This window comes from Mytilus edulis, chromosome 10 (assembly GCF_963676685.1).
Source record: "Mytilus edulis chromosome 10, xbMytEdul2.2, whole genome shotgun sequence".
Classification (NCBI taxonomy): Eukaryota; Metazoa; Mollusca; class Bivalvia; order Mytilida; family Mytilidae; genus Mytilus; species Mytilus edulis.
Genome location: NC_092353.1, coordinates 58,423,856 through 58,445,036, shown reverse-complemented (window position 1 = coordinate 58,445,036; position 21,181 = coordinate 58,423,856). Strand labels below are relative to the sequence as shown.

Here is a 21,181-nt window from a genome sequence, read left to right as displayed (position 1 = left end):
ACTTTATCAAAATATAAATAACGAAAGAAAATGAAAATCGGCAAAAAAAATACAAGTTCACAGAGAAAAAAGTGCTAAATTATACAGGGTAGAGAATATATAAACAAACGAACAAGAAATGAAAAACACAAAAATATCTAAAACATAAGGAATACATAGATAAAGGACCGAGTCTCCGTTTTCTCCATTCAGACCCTCATGCAAATATTACATAACAAAGTGTATTCATCTATTATAATAGTTAGTTTACTCTGGTTTTTTTTAAAATTCCATACAATGTGTATTCGTGGGACCAAAACCTGTCTAGATTATTATTAAAATCCATAGCATGCATCTATTATATAATATCAACGTGTATTCATCTTTAAACTTAATTGAAGTTATTTTTCCTTTTAAATTTTATACTACAAGTATAAGTATTCGTTGGACCGAGACAATTTCGACTATTCTTAAATACTATATTGAGTATACATGTATGGAGGAACATCAAAACTAGCAACAGCTGATCGGATTTCGTGAACGAAACGGTAAGATAAAATTATATTTAACAATTATTTTTCAATAATGGAAAATTATAAAAGTAATATGACATAACTTTATAGTATAAAGTTGTCAAATCGTACACTTTCCCCTAACCGGTTACTCGGATAATCGTTCGACCGATTAACCGGTTTACCGGTATAGTTTAAATTAGGGTTTGAAAGCCTTATCATTAGTACCCTACACATAGATTTAAGATGTGGTATGAGTGTCAATTTGACAACCTTTCATCCAAGTCTTAAATTTACGCTTTTAGAATTGAATATTGTCCTTTGGCATTATAAGGCTTGTCTTTGAGGATTCCTGGCGAAGTTTGACTTTTAATAATCAAAAACACCGTATCAACTATTATAGCGTCTGTACCAACTTCAGATTGAAAAATTAAAAAAAAAAATTCTTGTCAAACACCGTGCGGGACAAATTTGCCATTCCAGGATTGGCAAATCTGACTTTGTCGGTTTACAAGATATCAAAAATATGTTTTGCCCAAGTGATAGATTATCAAAAATATTAAATTTCCCCATATGTCCCAACATGTCACCGTTGTCACTGTTGTCACCACAGCTGATTAAAAGTACATTTCCCATGGGAAATTTAAAAATTCCCATGGGAATATTCAAAGTTCCCATGGGAAAAGTTGAAGTTCCCATGTTTTCCCATGGGAATTTTAAAGTTCCCATCGGAACTACAATTTCCCATGGGAACATTGGTAGATAGTTTCTTCCCATGGGAAATTCTAAATTTCCCAAGGGAATTTTTCTTCCCATGGGAACTAATGTTTCTTCCCAAGGGAACACCTTTTTCCCTTGGGAACATTTATTCTTCCCATGGGAACTAAAATTCTTCCCATGGGAAGATATATTTTTCCTATGGGAACATTATTTTTTATTTTTATTTTTTTCAGAATTTATAAATTTAAAGAGCTATGAAATATCGCAATGGACTGACAGTTACTAGTTACCATGACTGGAACAGTTTAACAAGCATTCCATTTTATAAAAAGGTGTTTTATGATTGATAGAAATTCTACCGTCCAGCGGCTGATTTTACAATCTGAATCTCTCACCTTTGTGTTCGGTTAATAGCATCGTGCATTTCATGTAATAGTGTTCGCTGAACTGTCAAGTATCAGAGCCGTGCCTTTGTATTTCAAAATTTAATTTAAGAATAAAAATTATAATTCTGTTTTAATTTATAAATCACGAATCGTGTTTCAGATTGTTTTCTAATTAAAACCCTATAATTTCATGAAATTGACATCATAATTATTATTTATTTACTTAATATTCTCTTTCGTCGACGTAACTCGATATGCGTGGTTTTCGCCTCTAGAAAGATGGTCACTTACTTTTTTAAAGTTTATTTCATTCATTTGGTCAAATTTTCTAATCATGCTAATGCAGTGTCTACACAAAAATCTTTTATTTCTATTCATTTTTAGCCAACTTTTGAAAGTCTTGTTAGATTTGTCTTTTATGATCTCTCGGGTAAATATCAAAGAGAATCCAGAGTTTTGCATTTACAAGGACGGATCAGGATTAAATATAATCTTTATTTATAGGTTAGACAATACTTGGTCATGTTTTATGAAGATTTAAGCCCATTTATCACAAACTGTGCATTATGATATTGAACATAATCATACCGCAAATCATACCGTAATTATCAAAAACTTTTTTCATATAAGATATCGACTTAGTTTCTATTCCGTTATTAGCATAATATAAAAACACAAGTTTGTATAATTGAACACAAAGGAGTAGGTCCGGTAAGGGCCGATTTTGGCCCCAAATTTCAGTTTCATCTAACGAGATATTTAGGACACTTTTTAAACACTTAAGTGTCTATTTCAATTGATTCGATTAGTTTATGTTAAAGATTTTAACTGATTCAGTCATTAAAAACGCTCCGATTGAAGCTTAAATATGAAAAATCTATCAAATATGCCAAAAAACGTCACTTTTCAGATGGTTTTCGTCAACAATGAAAGTGGCCGCATCCGTGTTCATCCTCAACCTTTATATATGTTATGTATTATCATCAAATACAACTTACATTTCAATATTATGAATGAACACGAATGCGGCCACTTTCATTTAAGACGGAAACCGTCTAAAATTTAACTAAAATGCTATAATTGTGAAGATTTCAGTAATTTAGCATAACTTTATGATGCTAGTACACGATATATGTGCATTGTATTGTCAAAAACAGCACATATTTATGGAGCAGAAGCATTCTACTTTCCAAAAAATAGCTAAAAGATTACATTTTCACAATTTTCACAATTTTGCAAAACTGCTTAATTTTGGGGCCAAAAAGGGGTCTTTCTGAACCTACACCTTTTACTTTCTTTTCCATTAAGAAATCTACTCTAGAAATGTATCATTCGCAACTTTACATAGAACAGTAATGGGTATCTGTCAAGCTCTGCATACGCTATGAAACTTTGAGTAGACTGTTTTAACAGTAAAGAGCATTGTAGTCTTTTGCATCTAGATCAAAGACTAAAATGAATTATTTTTCCGATTGGATACAGGTGAAAGAAATATTTGATTTTTTAATTGCTGGTATTTCTTTGTACGTATAGACTGCGACTCCTATAACACACAGAGAACAATTCGAAATAGTTGTAATTTGATTTGTTTTAAATATGTATTTTTTCCTCACTAGGTACGAGAAATAATGTATAAAATTTATTGAAATATTTCAAAACTTGCATTACGGGCATATTTTATACTTCTAAGTTTGAACATGGAAATAATATTTAGATATTACTTCAACGGTTTGAATTAAAAGTCTAAACTTTTTCAAATATGGAATACGCAACCAAATCTCTGTAAAGGCGTTTAATTGGGTATTAGTTAAGTTGTTTTCGGTAACTTTCCTCCAATCATGGATATTACTTCCATGCTCCAATCAACTGGCCTATTCGACAAACTTGTGTGCGCTGATGCGTATAAACTGGCTATTGTAACGGCACGTGTCTTACATCGGAATCTGTCGTGCGTGATCAACGTTTATTGTATAATTTCTTGTCATGTGGTCAAATTATCTCACATTCCAGTTTTAAAGGTTGAAACTTAAATTTGCTTTTTGAAAGATTATTTTCGGCAGTGCCCCCGATATACGGTTTAAAGTGTTAAAAAAAGGCTTTAAAAGAAGGATGCATATTAGCAGAGAATATAATCTGGGACTATTATATTACCAATGTTATTTCAACTTACATCCCAGCTCCTTTGTTCTAACAGGGGTGATCTGAGCCGGATCACCCCTGCCAGATCACCCTAGTTTGAGTTTCTTTGTTATGCAAGCTTTCCTTTGTTCTGTAACATTTTGGCGGGAATGTCAAATCCACTACAAAACTTATAATTAATTTTACGGAAAAGACTATCTATCAAAATTCACGTAGAAAAAATCCAGTAGATATGCTGGGATTCGAACTCAAGACCTTTAGCATATCAAGCCACGACACATACCACTACACCAGAACGACTTGATACGAAATAATAGTAATTTGACATACTTAAAGGAAGCAAGATATTTTTATTAGTGGGGCGAGTTGTCAAACCTTTATTCAGTGGGGTTTTAACCTTTTACGTTAATTTGTGAGTTTTCAGACTGATTGTTTAATTTGATTTTACACTTTTTCAAAGTGGGGCAAGTCGGTAAACAAGATTGGGACGATATTTTTATAAAGTGGCGATATAGCGTGGGCCGATTGGCAAGTGGGGCGAGTTGACATTGTTTGATATCTACTCATCGTGTTTGGGGGTCAAAAAGGGTTTACATCATATAGTAATATATAAAGTATATTGTTATGGTTGTGTGGCGTTCTAAACTAGATTTTATGAATTGTAAATGGTTTTTCGTCTAATCTAAAACAGCTGGGATGTAAAATAGTTATCCCAGTCGGACTTGGTGTGTCAGTGTTAGATCACCATCTGGCCTCCGGCCATCGGGGTGATCTTACACTGACACACCGCGTCCTTATGGGATAACTATTAATGATCGGGCGGAGTTTATGTTTTAATTTGCATAAGGACAGTCTATTTGAAGATGTGTGTGATAAGGATGATTGCCGTTATAATTATTACTGATTTCTAATCACCTATCAGTGTCATCAAATAAATTTACAAAACAATGATTGCACACTTTATTGATGAGTTTATCCTAAAACACCTATGTTAAGATGGACTGGTTTATTATGAGCGAACCGGCTAGACTCCGCCCATGCAGTCAAGTGAAATAACTTGAGTAATACTTAGTATTATAGTCCCAGATATAATATATGTATTACAAGGGCATCTCGATCACCATCGACAAAATATTAAATTGCATGATTGGTAAATCTCTGATTTTTAATTGTAGAAGTGATTTGTGACTGTTATAAGTAGAGACATCTATACGCATTCTGGTTTACGTTCTCATATAACCTCCTTGGAAATATCAATCATTTTTGGGCAGACTTGCCTTTTCTTTGTATTCGTAAAAAATATCATACGTTTCATTATATTTGAATGTTTCAAAAAAGCTAAAAATTATTAAAGCCTGTATTGTTATTTTTTAGGGTCGATGCCTCCCCTCCCCCAAAAAAATAAAAGTTAAAAATTGTATATTTAATTTGAATAATTTTTTTATAACGTAATATAAAATAAGGTCAGTCAAACCCAAATTCAACAACATAGAGTGTCATTCACCGGGTTTAATTTCTTTTAGCGGTTTTAATCTTTTTATTTTGTTCAATAAATTATAGTAAAATTTACTTTCCGTATACATGTTTGACTTCCTAAATGGGGAAATTTATTTTTTTGATTATCTATCACTTTGGCAAAAAATATTTTTGATATCTTGTAAACCGACAAAGTCGGATTTGCCAATTCTGGAATTGCAAATTTGTCCCGCACAGTGTTTTGATCTCGTAGAATTGAATATGTCTGAAACCGATTATTCTTTCCTTTTCTCTTGTTCTCTCCGAAAATAATGTGGAGTGTCGCAATTTGAAATGTTTAATTATAAAAAAAGAAGATGTGGTATGATTGCCAATGAGACAATTCTCCACAAGAGACCAAAATGACACAGAAATTAACAAATATAGGTCACCGTACGACCTTTGTCTTTACTTTGTTTGCTTGTTTCTTTAAGCATGTTACTCGTACTATCACGTATACATTAAGTACTTCACATTGGTTTGTTTTTCACAATTTTTTAGTAAGCATTTCGTTTAAAGTAAGACTAAGCCTTGCACGACGGAGGTTGCACATTTAGATGTACATGTAGGTCTACTCAAAATTAGATCAACAACGAACTAATGAAGTAAATCGTAAAATTTAATCGCATTACTGATTTAAAGTAACTGTTAAAAAAACATGTATACTAATTATGTTTCTTTAAGATCCTGCCCCAAGCTGAGAGACAAGTTCTAATTAATTTTATGTTTTTAGGATTAACAATAGCAGTCAATATACTGGACAATTGATCTGTCTAATAAATTACCACGACGAAAAATTCATTTGTAAATAAAACATAACTTTTTGATGATTTCAAAACAAATTTATATCAAATCTACCAATATTGAAAAAAAGTCCGGTTATCCGGTTAGCGATTTTGATATTCGGTATTCGGTCGTTCGACCGGTTAACCGGTTAACCGTTGACAACACTACTTTATACAAATTATTATACTATTGGTAAATATTTTAAAAATAGAAAGATATAATAGTTCACGTTAAAACAACAAGTTAATACTTCAAAACTGTAGATAGGCCGTTCAGCGGTTATTATTACGATCGTGATTTCTACCAAACCGGTATACAAACAAGGAGACTGATCATCAATGTTCGTGCGTCTGTAAATGGGTTGACAACCAATAAATAATAGTCTATACAAATATTTGTTTGTTTTGTTTGTTTTGTCTAATAGCTGTCGTTATTCTGTCATTGTCTGTAGAGAACGACAAAGTCTATAATTTCGACCGTTTATCATCATACATTTGCATATTTACCACCTTGTCGATACAAATACACCATATCGGTCATCTCGTACTCGTTCCTGTCGCGGGAGGTATTGAGTTCGAATCTCGGTCGGGTCAAATCAAAATTACGTATACACGTGGCGGATCCAGAGGGGGGCGTAGATAATACTTAAAATATTATGTGCTGCTTTTACGTTTAATAGGGTAGAAATTGGAAGTAGGAACTCCTTCTGTTCGGCTGGGAGTCAAAATAATGTGTCCGCATATGACGATATGTCTTTCCAGAAACAATCAGTCATACTAAAAATTGCAGATGTGTCTTGGCATATTTATTCCGGAAATTCGTGCAATGCACACTCGACCTTGTATTAATTTTTTTACTTTGTAAGTCAACATTCGTAAAGACTAGACACAATTTGATACAAGAATAGATCTATAGAATACGTTATACAATGAGTGTTAGTGTCATTTTCATTTAAAGTATTATAAAACCTCATCAAGCATGAAGATGTGTATCATTACTTGTCAATTTCTTTATTTAGATTGTTTATCTTTAAAAATATTATTTTTAACATACATAGACTTATCCAATTACACTGTGTCTAAACCACACCGGCAAAATTTGCTCGGACTCGATGGTATCTAACATCCGACACAATGACGGAACATCAATAGACAAAAGAAAGGTAGGTTTCTCCTTATTTTTTCATTTTTTTTATGATATCGAAGAATATATATACATATACAACTATTTTCTATTGTGAGATGCAATATTTTCTACAACCGTTCTATATTAACGGAGAAATAAGTCAAAATGCATGTCAAAATGACGAATTGAGTGAACCTTGCCTCGAAATTGTTTAATTTCTCGTTAAATTGTTCACATTGTACGAAAAGAAAGGTACGGGAAGATAGATATTGACACGGAGATTGCAAATTTAGTTATTATGGGCATCTCCATAATTATATCTCTGTGTATGGAACGAAAGAAATGGGTCATGTCAAAATGGAACTGGCCGGTTTCGTCAATGTATACAACCCGGTTTCGTCATAGATTTCAAAATGCATAACCCGGTTTGGTCAAATAAAAAAAATCATAATCGCATTACATTATAATTGATTATTTAACTTCAGCGTTCAAAAGGAGTTTTGTTGGTCGTTGGAAAACAAGTTCGTTCACCGGACAACGGCTTATCATTTATATGAGTCTCAGATTCAAATAAATAATAAGCAAAAACTTGAATTCCTACTCTTACAGAACACAAATATTTTAATATACCTTGCATTCCGAAATTTTTTACCAGCATATTGAGATTAAAGCTCTCTAAATATGCGTTTTCTATATGAGTTATGGGAAAATATGCTGAATATGTTTAAACTTGAAATTAAAGTTTACGGTCTTAAAAATCAAAACACAACATGGATATGTGATTTTCTCGCATAAAAGGATGGACACCTTTATAAGTAATCTAATCATTCTATGTATGTAATCTTTTCTACAATCGTTAAAAATAAGTCTTCTTAAGGATAAACGTTGATAATTAGACAACTGTATATGCATGCATAATCGACATAGAAAATGAATGTAGGATTACAACTACCATGCATTAAAATATTTTTTTTTATCCCTTATTGTAACTATACTGCTATGTACAAATAAGTATAATAGTCTCAGGTCATCGACAAAATTCAATAATAATTATTTTGTTAACATTACTAAAAAAAAACGAGTCTGTACTGTCGCCGTTGTGTTATGATGATCGTACACTGACGTTGGCCAATATATTTTGACAAAAAAAACGGACAGACGGATTCAGTTTATTTCAAAGTGGACGTAATTCGAACAACTTTTACATACCGCCGAGCGTAGCGAGTCGAACAATATTTTGATTATTTTTTGCTTTACAAAATCGTTAAATACAGGAATCAATATAGTTTTGGCAACCAAAGGTGGGGTCGGGGCGTGTAACCTATACGTCATCTAGATTCGCCACTTATCTTATACAGTGTATACCGAATTAAAATATTGTAAGAATGTTTATTATAATAAATGCCGAATGTCAAGTTCTTTTTATCGATTTCTATACATTTTTTTTAAATATATATAAAAGTTATATAGCAAAAATGATAAGGCAGACAAATATACAAATAAATCGACTTGGCCGATATCCTAATAAAACTTATTGACCTTTAATTACGAGGTTTTTTTTCATTTCTTTGCGTTTTTACACGCCCGTCTCAATTTTGACAGGACGTATTATTGTATACACCCGTCTGTCCGTCCGTCCTTCCATCCGTCCGTTCCTCCATCTATCAGTCATTCGGTCCGCCCGTCTGCCCGTCTATCTATCCGTCTGTCCAGCATAAACGTGTCGCACCGTAACTTCAGGACAGCTTATCTTATTTTCTTAAAATTTAACATAGTTATTTCTTATAATGGTCAAACGATCTGCAAACCTTTTAGTGAAAATCAAAAAATCTTTTTGAGTTACAGAAAATGTAAGTGAAACAGGAATGTCGCGCCATATCTCAAAAACGAAGTATTATAACGGCATTAAACTTTATACACTTCTTACTTATATAAATATTTTAAACTTCTGTTTACTTTTTGGTGATGTTTAAAATTTTGGTTTAGAGTGATTGAATTTTTTTACATTTATAATTTAGGGCCCTGTTATAGCTTGCTTTCATGCAGTTTGTGTGTTTTTCTCATTGTTTAAGGCATACGCTGACCTAAACTTGATTAATTCAACATATTGTTTGTGTCTAAAAGAAAGTTGTCTCATTGTCAATGTTTATGGGATAAGTGGTTACCGTCACTTCTTCTTAATAAGACCTAGATATAAATGACGGTCATGTTTTGCAAACCAACTTTTATTCACATTGAAAATACAAAACTGTCAGATATTGTTTTTGAAAGTTATCTTGAAGTTTCAATTGAATTTAAACTGTACAAAAAATGAATTTGAATTGTAAAAATAATGTGAAAAACATGCCTATGAAAATAAATGTGCCTACCAGAAACGGGGAGAAAGTTACAAATCTCACTGCTATGTTATGGATGCTTAAGTGTGAAAACTCGCTTTAGTGCGCAAGTAACACAGTATATATAGTACCAGAAAATCTGGCAGGACTGCATGCATGCTTAACGTGTGCAGAACAGTATAGACTATAGTCGGTTTGGGACTGTTCGTCAATAATTGAATGCATAAATGTATTAATAATTGATAGTAAATATTGTAAACTAAGTGTATATAATATAGTATAGTAAATTAAAATTATGGCACAATCAAAACACATCCTTTTTTTTTTCATCTTTACATACTACTATTATAAACAAAGAAAATATAATAATGTTACAAAATAATTAGATACCAGTGTTTGCTATTCAGTATTTATATTCCATTTAAAATTAGTTTGAAGTTAGTGAAATAAGGGATACGCCTTTCATTAGGAAAATGTGTATTATCATAATTAACTATGTCCAAAAGTGCCCGTTTAAAATAGATTTTAACACGCCAAGTTTACTTTACAATAAATATATATTTAAATTCCCGAAAGACAATGTTCAGATCCGTGCCAAAGTTTCTTTTAATAAATTGTTTGTTCAAAAAAAAACAAAAAAAACCGGGTGATATATGTAGACGAAACCGGGTGATTGTGTAGTAACAACATTGACGAAACCGGTTTATTTTAATTTGACATGACCCTTTTCTTTCGTTCCATACACAGAAATACAATTATTGAGATGCTCATAGTAACTAAATTTGCAATCTCCGTGTCAATATCTATCTTCCCGTACCTTTCTTTTCGTACAATGTGGACAATTTAACGAGAAATTAAACAATTTCGAGGCAAGGTTCACTCAATTCGTCATTTTGACATGCATTTTGACTTATTTCTCCGTTAATATAGAACGGTTGTAGAAAATATTACATCTCACAATAGAAAATAGTTGTATATGTATATATATTCTTCGATATCATAAAAAAAAATAAAAAAATAAGGAGGAACCTACCTTTCTTTTGTCTATTGGTGTTCCGTCATTGTGCCGGATGTTAGACACCATCGAGTCCGAGCAAATTTTGCCGGTGTGGTTTAGACACAGTGAATTACCTTAATAAAATAATAAAACACGTAATTCTTCGTCGATTTGATGTATCAAGCCGTTTTAAACTTATTCTTATTGTCCGTATTTATATTATGCTGTTGTACCACTGTCTAGGGTTAGGGTAGAGTAGGGCGACCACATATATGTCAAAGGTGGAACCAACCATCTTTAAAAGGGGTTCCTGAAACAGGATTAACGGGGGTTTCCAACTATACATGTATGTCCCCATTCAAATACATTGTTTGTAAAAAAAGTACTTCTAATTCCTGGAACGTCCCTGGATTCACCACTGTACGTTTAATCCCGCTGCTTTTTTTGTGTTTGGATATCCCAAGTTAGGTTTCTGTAATTCAGTGGTTATCGTTTGTTGCTACATTTTGTTAAAATATTTTTAAGGTGTTTTTTTCATCACAAAAATATAATTGTTCTCTACATTTTCATTCAGAGGACTTTTAGAGCTGCTATGCAGTATAGGTTTGCTTTTTGTTGAAGGACATACATTGTAAGATTACTTATAATAATACTTGCTCACTTTAGCGTCAGTTGGTCTCTTTTGGAAAATTTACTTCTTACTCTTATATTAGAACTGAAAAATGACAAGCGGGAGAAATGCTAAGTTTAAACTTAGAAATGTCAAACTGGAAGTAATAAATACGGTAACCCCTGATTTTTTTTTTTTTTGGGGGGGGGGGGGGGTCATGTTGCTTAGTCTTAAGTTTGTTTATGTTTTGTTTTGTGATCTGTTTGTGGTTTAGTCTGGTTTGTTTTTGCCATCGCATTGTTAGTTTTAATTTTGGACCCAAACAAATATCAAAAACAGTAATTTACTACAATGTATCAAGCATCAAACTTGTTTTACCCCGCCAAATTTTAAATGTGCCTGACTGTCACAAGTCAACAGACTGTTGTACGGTGGTTGACGTTTATTCATGTCTGTCAGCCCCTATCCAAGTAATATGCGTCTGTTTTAAATTAGGGGCTCTTGATCAGTAGTTGTTATTTGTTGTGTATCTGTTGTATCATTTACACTGTTTCACATTTTGTCATTTTGATAGTCGACTATACGGTGTACGGTAACAAATAGATGATTAAAAGACGACATTTTGGATAGTTGTCTCATTGACAATTATACACCACCTCCTTTTTGAAATGATCTGTTTTCATTACTCATGCTGAGCAGAGGGGGGATAGGACCTTTATCGGGACTCCGGGATCGGGTGTTTTTAAGCTCGGGATTTCGGGATTTACGCCTTCGGGATCGGGGAATTCTTTATTTCGAATTTCGGGATCCGGGATTTTTATTTATTTAAATTCGGGACCTCGGGATTTCATGTTTTTAAGCCCGGGATTTCGGGATCATGACCCCTCCTATCTGAGCAGCTGTTGTGACATTAACGAATACATGAAATACCTAAAAAAAAGTTTTATTTTTATTGCTATCCATTTAGTCTTTTTTTTTAATAAATATATATTTTCGTTGAGACTTGGGGTTGTTCACAGTGCTATAGTTTTACCTAAATATTGAAAACTGGTTAGATTATAGAAAACGGGTTCTTGTTTTATGATTTAAAATATGGGTTGCACAGGATAAAAGATGGCCATGCAAGAAACAAAATCTTTACCAAGATTTTGTTTTATTTATACAAAGCATTTTAATAAAAAAAAAATAAAAAAGTCTTTGAATTCAAACGAGCAGAGTGAATGAGAAGATATATACATTATCAATAACTTAGTGAATTATCCTTACGTTATGTTTCATACGCTGTATTATGAAACTCATCTAACTTACTGACAATCGGCAAACCTCGGGTGATCCCGCTTCTCTCCATCTATCCGTTAAATTGAGATACGGAATCGACCGAGTTGTGACGAATGACTGGTTCATACACAAACAAAGTTAAGTGCACATATCCTTTCTTTGTCAATATGACAATGACTTACCCCTGTTAGTTGTTAACTTTAGATAATACACTTAATATGGCGAGGATCTCAACGGACTTTATCAAAATATAAATAACGAAAGAAAATGAAAATCGGCAAAAAAATACAAGTTCACAGAGAAAAAAAGTGCTAAATTATACAGGGTAGAGAATATATAAACAAATGAACAAGAAATGAAAAACACAAAAATATCTAAAATATAGGGAATACATAGATAAAGGACCGAGTCTCCGTTTTCTCCATTCAGACCCTCATGCAAATATTACATAACAAAGTGTATTCATCTATAGTTAGTTTACCCTGTTTTTTTTTAATTCCATACAATGTGTATTCGTGGGACCAAAACCTGTTTCGATTATTATAAAAATCCATAGCATGCATCTATTATATATTATCAACGTGTAGTCATCTTTAAACTTAATTGAAGTTATTTTTCCTTTTTAAATTTTATACTACAAGTATAAGTATTCGTTGAACCGAAACAATTTCGACTATTCTTAAATACTATATTGAGTATACATGTATGGAGGAACATCAAAACTAGCAACAGCTGATCGGATTTCGTGAACGAAAAGGTAAGATGAAATTATATTTCATAATTATTTTTCAATAATGGAAAATTATAATTTTTTTAAGTAATATGACATGTCTTTTTCGCTTAACTATATACAAATTATTATACTATTTGGAAATATTTTAAAAATAGAAAGATATAATAGTTCACTCTAAAACAACAAGTTAATACTTCAAAACTGTAGATAGGCCGTTCAGCGGTTATTATTACGATCGTGATTTCTACCAATCCGTATACAAACAAGGAGGTCATCAATGTCCGTGCGTCTGTAAATGGGTGGATAACCAGAAGTAGGGTAAATAAATAGTCTATACAAATATTTGTTTGTTTTGTTTGTTTTGTCTAATAGCTGTCGTTATTCTATTTAGAACGACAAAGTCTATAATTTCGACCGTTTATCATCATACATTTGCATATTTACCACCTTGTCGATACAAATACACCATATCGGTCATCTCGTACTCGTTCCTGTCGCGGGAGGTATTGAGTTCGAATCTCGGTCGGGTCAAATCAAATAACATCATTCGCTGTTTCTTCGTTTAAAAGGGGAGTAATTGGGAGTAGGAGCTCAAACTATTCAACCTGGAGTCAGAATAATGTGTCCGCATATTATTAGTTACATAGTGTGCTAGTGACCTAATACGGTATATATGGGGTCAGTAAATTTCATATGGGGTGAGAGCGAAGCTCGAATCCCCATATGAAATTTACTGACACCGTATTACGTCACTAGCACACTATGTAACGAATTTATCTTACCGACTATCTTAACGTGTGAAATTAAGACTAGTGATTCTCAAAACGAGCAAGTCTTCAATACTGTTAGCGCTAAGAAAATACTTCCATTAATCCTACAAAAACAGATGCCAACAATAACGACTTGTAAGGTTTAAATGTGTTTTATGAATTTGTTTCAATCTGAATCATCAATTTCTTCGTCTGTTGGAAATTTTAAGATTTTTTTCTCAGTACCGTTTTGTTTTTTACAAAGGGACATAACACCATTACTAACCGTGTATGAAATAAGCCCCGCCCCCTTCTTACCTAATAAGGAATATAAAGGGACGTAACTCCACTACTAACCGTGTATGAGATAAACCCCGCCTCCCTACTAACCTAATATCAAATATACACGGTTTGCACGCGGACGCTTTTAACCAATCATATTCCTGGAAATGTATAGGAGGTAAGATAAGACGATATGTCTTTCCAGAAACAATCAGTCATACTAAAATTCGCAGATGTGTCTTGGCATATTTATTCCGGAAATTTGTGCAATGCACACTCAACCTTGTATTATTTTTTTTACTGTGGAAGTCAACATTCGTAAAGACTAGCCACAATTTAATACAATAATAGATCTATAGATACGTTATACAATGATTGTTAGTGTCATTTTCATTTAAATCATTTATAAAACCTCATCAAGCATGAAGATGTGTATTGTCAATTTCGTTGTTTAGATTGTTTATTTAAATATTATATTTAACATAGACTTATCCAATTACCTTAATAGAATAATAAAACACGTGATTCTTCGTCGATTTGATGTATCAAGCCGTTTTTAACTTATTTTTATTGTCCGTATTTATGTTACACTGTTATATCCCTGTCTAGGGTTAGGGTAGAGTAGGGCGACCACATATATGTCAAAGGCGGAACCAACCATCTTTAAAAGGGGTTCCTAAACAGAATTAACGGGGGTTTCCAACTATACATGTATGTCCCCATTCAAATACATTGTTTGTCAAAAAAGGAATTCTAATTCCTGGAACGTCCCTGGATTCACCACTGTACGTTTAATCCCGCTGATTTTTTTTGTGTTTGGATATCCCAAGTTAGGTTTCTGTAATTCAGTGGTTATCGTTTGTTGCTACATTTTGTTAATATATTTTTAAGTTTTTTTTCTTCACAAAAAATTAATTGTTCTATACATTTTGATGCAGAGGACTTTTATTTATATATAGCTGCTATGCAGTATATGTTTGCTTTTTGTTGAAGGACATAGTTACGATTACTTATTATAACAGTTGCTCACTTTAGCGTCAAATGGTCTCTTTTGGAAAATGTACTTCTTATTCTTATATTGGAACTGAGAAATGAAAACGGGAGTGAATAGGAAATGCTAAGTTGAAACTTAGAAATGTCAAATTGGAAGTAACACAAGTGATATGGCTTATGTGGAGTAGACTTTACTTACTCTTCAGGGGCACCTGAGAACACCTCTGATGTTTGGGGGGGGGGGGGGGGGGTTCATGTTGCTTAGTCTTAAGGTTTTCTCATGTTTTGTTTTGTGATTTACTTGTGGTTTTTGTTGGGTTTTTTTGCCATCGCATTGTTAGTTTTATTTTCGTCTGATGAGTTTGAATGTCCATTTGGTATCTTTCGCCACTCTTTTGCAATTGAAAAAATGTAAACATAGATTGCTGAAATGAAAACTTTGAACTTGGACCCGAACAAATATCAAAAACAGAAATTTACTACAATGTATCAAGCATCAAACTTGTTTGACCCTGCCACATTTTATATATAAATGTGCCTGTCCCAAATCAGCAGGCTGTTGTACGGTGGTTGACATTTATTCGTGTTTGTCATATTTTATTTTTTGTAAACTGTTTTGTTTTAAATTTTGCCATCAGTTTTCCCAATTGATTTTTTTCATAGTTTTGTTTTACGTTCATGCCAGGTTTTTTTTATAGCCGACAATACGGTATGTGTTATTCTTATTGATAAAGGTCGTACGATTGCCTACAATTGCTATCATCAACTTCATTAGATTTTGATGGATAGTTTCCTGATTGACAATCATACTACATCTCTGCATCTAAAAATTGCTGTAACTCCTATATTAATGCAACTTAATATTTCAGGTCTGTTTATTGATTGATATTGCTGACGCAAGTCCAAAGAACGGACGGAAATGAGAAATTCAGAAAGATGCATCTTACAGTGGCTATACATTCTTGTATCACTTTCTGTGGTGTATGGAAGATACACCAGTTGGAAAAGCTTCGCTATCTACACAAATGGTGTAATCTATACTGTAGATCCATTCGATGATGATTGGGACTTACACCCGGAAGAGGCAATGGTTGTAAATGATCATACTGGTTATATCGAATATATTGGGGACAATGCTGGTGCATTACAATATCGCACAGGTATTAAATGAATTGTAATGTAATTGCAATGTTCATTATAAAGAAATGAAGTTTCTATTCAAATATAGTGAAGCTTAAATATATTTGACCAATGTATGTAAAGTTCTATACTAAATGTATCTTATAACTTGTTAAGTCGAATCGAAAAACCAATACACTGATAATGGATTCAATCGGGCTTTAAATTTTGTACGAGTTTTGTCCGCAAAAGACTTACCAGTGGCGCTCGAAACCACAATTGAAAAAAAACAACATTTCGCTTTGACAAGTTTAATCCTGCTATCTCTGATTATTTTATTTGTTTATGAATACAAAATTTTCTTATACACGGGATACTATATAGCAAAAAGGAGAATAAGCAGAAAGAAGTGCGCTTTTTTGGGCGCATTCTTCCTCCTGTATAACATCTGGTCTTATATGTAAAAACTCTCAAACAATGAAGCGCTAGTCCCAAATGTTATTATATACATCATATTATTGTACATTCCATTTTATAGTAATTTCGTAGATTGTTCAATAGTAAATCTTCAAATGCATAAAACGATTATTTTTTTCAGACTCTAGCTATGTACATGATTTAGGAGGGAATACAGTGTTACCTGGTTTCCATGATGTTCATATGCACCCTTTAGAAGCCATGACAAGTCTTGGTGGGGGTTGCTCCGTTCCATCAAACACACCCCCAGAAAACATGTTGTATAACATTTCTCAATGTAAACCACGTGATGATGCCACTGCATGGGTTCTAGGTCATGGTCATTCGATTGAATATATTTTGGAACATATCAACAATGGTGGGAGGCCCCCGAATGAAATAATTGATGAAATCATGGACACAAACCCTGTTATCATAATGGAAGAAACGTCACATTCTGTATGGGTTAATTCCAAGGCGCTAGAATTGGCAGGTATTACTAAAGACACACCAAATAATCCTGGCGGTATTATAATGAAAGATGCAAGTACTGGTGAACCGAATGGAATATTATTTGAAAACGCTGGGAATGAAATCATGGATTTAGCAATGAAATCCTTTAAAAACTTAGACGAAATGAACTATGATGCATTACTTCGTGGTCTGGAGGAACTGCGCAGGAACGGAATTACATCTGTATGCGACGCAAGGACTTATTGGAAACGAAACCATCACGACGCATGGAAAATGGCTTGTGACGACAAGGAATTAACCGTTAGAGCTGTTCTTGGACTCTGGGCTTATCCTCATATGAATGACGCAGAGCAAATCCAAAGGTTGAAAGAATTATACACTAATGGTTACAACAAAAATGAATGCTTCCTCAAAATTAATGAAATAAAGGTGTATTCGGATGGTTTGCTAGATAGTACAACAGGTGCAATGTTGAAACCGTACGTTAAAAATTTTCATCTACCTGGTCTAGATGAAAACATTGGTATGAATTATTTTACACAGAAAAGATTGGAAGTATATTTTGAACACTTACAAGCTTTTGGATATGATAAAGGGTTTGACTTTCATATTCATGCTATAGGTGACCGTGGGGTAGAAGAGGTATTAAATGCAATTGAAAAAACAAAGGAAAAAGGAACTCGCCACCGCATGACTCATTTAGAGATCGTGAACCAACGTGATATTCCGAGATTTCAGGAACTGGATGTGATTGCGGACTTCCAAGTTACTGGTACATATACTCTACCGGATAAACTATACAGGATCGAAAACGTTGTCGGTGAAAGCAGAGCTAAAAATTTCATTCCAGTGAAAAGTGTGGAAGATACCGGCGCTGCTGTTACTTTGAGCAGCGACTGGGATGTTAGTAGTCTCAATCCGTTCATAAGTATTCAGCATGCAACACAGAGGGGTTCACAGTCCATTTCTGTTAAGTTAGCAATAGAAATGAGAACAATAAATGCAGCGTATGCCATGCGACAGGAAAACGAAGTCGGCTGCCTAAGTGCTGGTATGGCGGCTGATTTCGTTGTTATCAACAAGGACATTCTTAACATTCCAATTAACCAAATCGGTACAGCAAAAGTGTTGCTAACAGCGTTGCAAGGGGAAATAATCTATCAACTGGATAAGAAACAGTAACCTCCAATATTCAAGCAGAAAAGAATGTACAGATTTATCATTAATATGATGCATGCATATCTCCTTCTCGCCCTAACTCACATAAAACTGACATTTTCTCCCTAAATGAAGGTCATGCATTTTCATTTTCAAAAATTCAAAAATTATATATATGGATTTCTATTAAACTTGGCAAACTGATATGTTAAACATGTTCTATATCGCCCGTTAAGAATTTGAAAACGGACACTATATGCAGTTGCTGTGATTGCTTGAGTTAACTTAACGATTTTTGTCGGATCTACTTTTTTTTAATTAACCTCGGAGCTCTGTAATTTGTTCATGTGTGTTTCCAATAGGAGTTATATATTATTAAAATGTAATAGGCGAGTGATATGAGAGCCAAATTTACATTTTTAATGCACTTACCTAACATACGGCTAAATTATATATCATTGGAAAGCTGAGAATGTGTACTTTCTAAATATCCCGGTCGTCAAAAGAAATTATGGTGCAGTTTTTTTTTTAAATCGGGGTCAAAGGTCATGGGTGCAATTTCAATTCATGGATACCTCCAGTAGAAAATTCGAGTCAAAACAAATGCAAAAACGAAACAATACTATAGGACTACTGTATTACTGTTGAGAAAATATATTTCTGTCATAGTATTAATTTATTTTGGTCGATTTTAACGGTAACGTATGTTACGTAACGTTTTCTCTCCGAGTCTTTGAAAATCAACCATAAAGTCACACAAATGTATCTGTGGTCGCCCTTGCATTATTTAAATCTTATAAGACCTCCATATCAACTGATTGCACGTATTTACAAACATATATAAATAATTCGAAACAAAATATTTGAAGCAAGGGGAAAATATAACATATGACGTATTTTAAATTTCATAGAAAAGTCCCATGATGAACATGTACATTAAAATGGAGGAAATGTATGGTCTCCTGTTACTTTGAAAGCCTGCCGTCGACATCAGACAACCATAGGACAGATTTTTTTATTATTATTGTAGTGCAAAATGTTGAGTCTGGATTATACGGTACCAATTTCGTTTACATCACTATATATCAGATATGATAAGAGTACTAACTAACATTACTAAAATGAGTAAAGTGCTACTAGTATATTTATATCAACAAATAGACAATTTTGATATAAAACATCACAAGGAAAATATGATTACACGTACGTCAAACTGTGTTTGATTGTACTTTGGTCGGCCGCCGTGTATCTTGAGATATCTAATTAATCAAACAACACTTTACAAAGTATTTTGTACTTTTAATTACGCTGGTGATGACGTTCGGCTACTTTGGCACTAATATACTTACTTTTTTTATAAGTTGTTTCACCGCTTCAATCGAAGGACAAGGTGATCCTAAAATTGAACCTTTTATCTGGCTTTCTTATGTTAATATTCCGTTATCATAATTATAATTAAATGATCGAAATGTTGGACCAATGGGATGTCAGACCATTTAGGTGTCGGAATATTGCGATATCGGAATATCATAGCTTCATTTTCACTTGTAATATCATCATTCTTTTCGGTCAACATATTCATACAAAGACCACCGCCTTGGCATGGGCATATATCAGTACAGCAGAGGTTTTGCTCAAAGCGGACACAATTAAGATCTACTTCAGATTGATTTTAAAATTGAGTATGGACATGAGGAATGTGTCAAAGAGACAGCAATGGGTCATCAATGCAGCGAAAAACCCACACCGGAGGCCTTCTTCAGCTGGCCCCTTAACAAAAATGTATACTAGTTTAAAGTGATAATGGACGTCATACTAAACTCCGAAATATACACAAGAAATTAAAATCAAAAATCATACAAGACTAACAAAGGCCAGAGGCTCCTGACTTGGGACAGGCGCAAAAATGCGGCGGGGTAAAACATGTTTTTTTTTAGACCTCAACCCTCCCCCTATACCTATACATTTGCATGAACAGATCAAATCTTGTAGAAAGTCGGATGACATCATACCAGTACATATAATTGGCATCGGACAGATGTTGCCTTTTAGCCAACCAAAGTCATACGGAAAACTTTTATTGTTTCTGCAGTTAGGTCGACGTTGTCTTGGATAAGGTTTGACCTCCAGAAGAAGAAATAATACCATGTAGAACAGTGGTGTAGCTTGCATGTATGCTCAGATGCTCAAGCATCCATATCATTTTGACCCAAAAAAAAAATAGCAGCATTTTAACTCGGAAGTATCCAAATGTAACATGTGTAACAAGGCTACATGAGGATATGCGGATAACGTCCAGTAATTTTCGAAGCAGTACGCCTGGTCTTTCATTTAGGATAATTGAGTTTATGTAAACAAGATAGTTGAGTCGCTGAATAGTGTTTCAAGTTAACTTTTGTTTGTTAAAAAAAGTCTACGCATCGGCTAAATTAAGCGGAGAGGACTCAGTCTGATACGCAGACCCGTGGACATGTTTCATCTGAAATTGAACCTGATGGAGTGGTGGCTTCTCATCTGACTATAGCAACTAACAACTAAAACACCATATCCTGATATCGTTTCTTGCGACATGGTAAACGACGTGATAAAAAAATCAATTTGTAATAGATCGTGATAAGTCCTATGCTTACGAATTCCCGTTTCTATCTAGGTTCAAATACTATACTAATTTTATTTTCAATCAGTAAAGAACAAAGATCCAATGTTCCCCGCCATGCACCTTACATGTCATATTTTATCTATCAAAGGGCAATAAACAAGGGAATAACTAAAAAAGAACACTTTTTCATTTTCTTTTTTATTTTCAATATCTTAAGAGAAATAAAAGCTTCACA

General features: G+C 33.5%; 1 protein-coding gene across 2 annotated transcripts; it reads left to right on the top strand.

Moving 5' to 3' along the window:
• The first annotated feature begins 271 nt into the window (after positions 1 to 271).
• On the top strand, positions 272 to 18,551 carry LOC139491550 (putative amidohydrolase YtcJ). 2 transcript variants are annotated; one of them, XM_071279296.1, is made up of 3 exons: positions 272 to 527; positions 16,010 to 16,300; positions 16,858 to 18,551. In XM_071279296.1, the coding sequence occupies exons 2-3, from the start codon at positions 16,060 to 16,062 to the stop codon at positions 18,369 to 18,371; spliced, it is 1,755 nt and encodes a 584-aa protein (XP_071135397.1). In that variant the 5' UTR covers positions 272 to 527; positions 16,010 to 16,059; the 3' UTR covers positions 18,372 to 18,551. The 2 variants fall into 2 exon arrangements, with proteins under 2 accessions (XP_071135397.1, XP_071135398.1); XM_071279297.1 differs by lacking the exon at positions 272 to 527 and adding an exon at positions 12,873 to 13,140.
• The last annotated feature ends 2,630 nt before the right edge of the window (positions 18,552 to 21,181 follow it).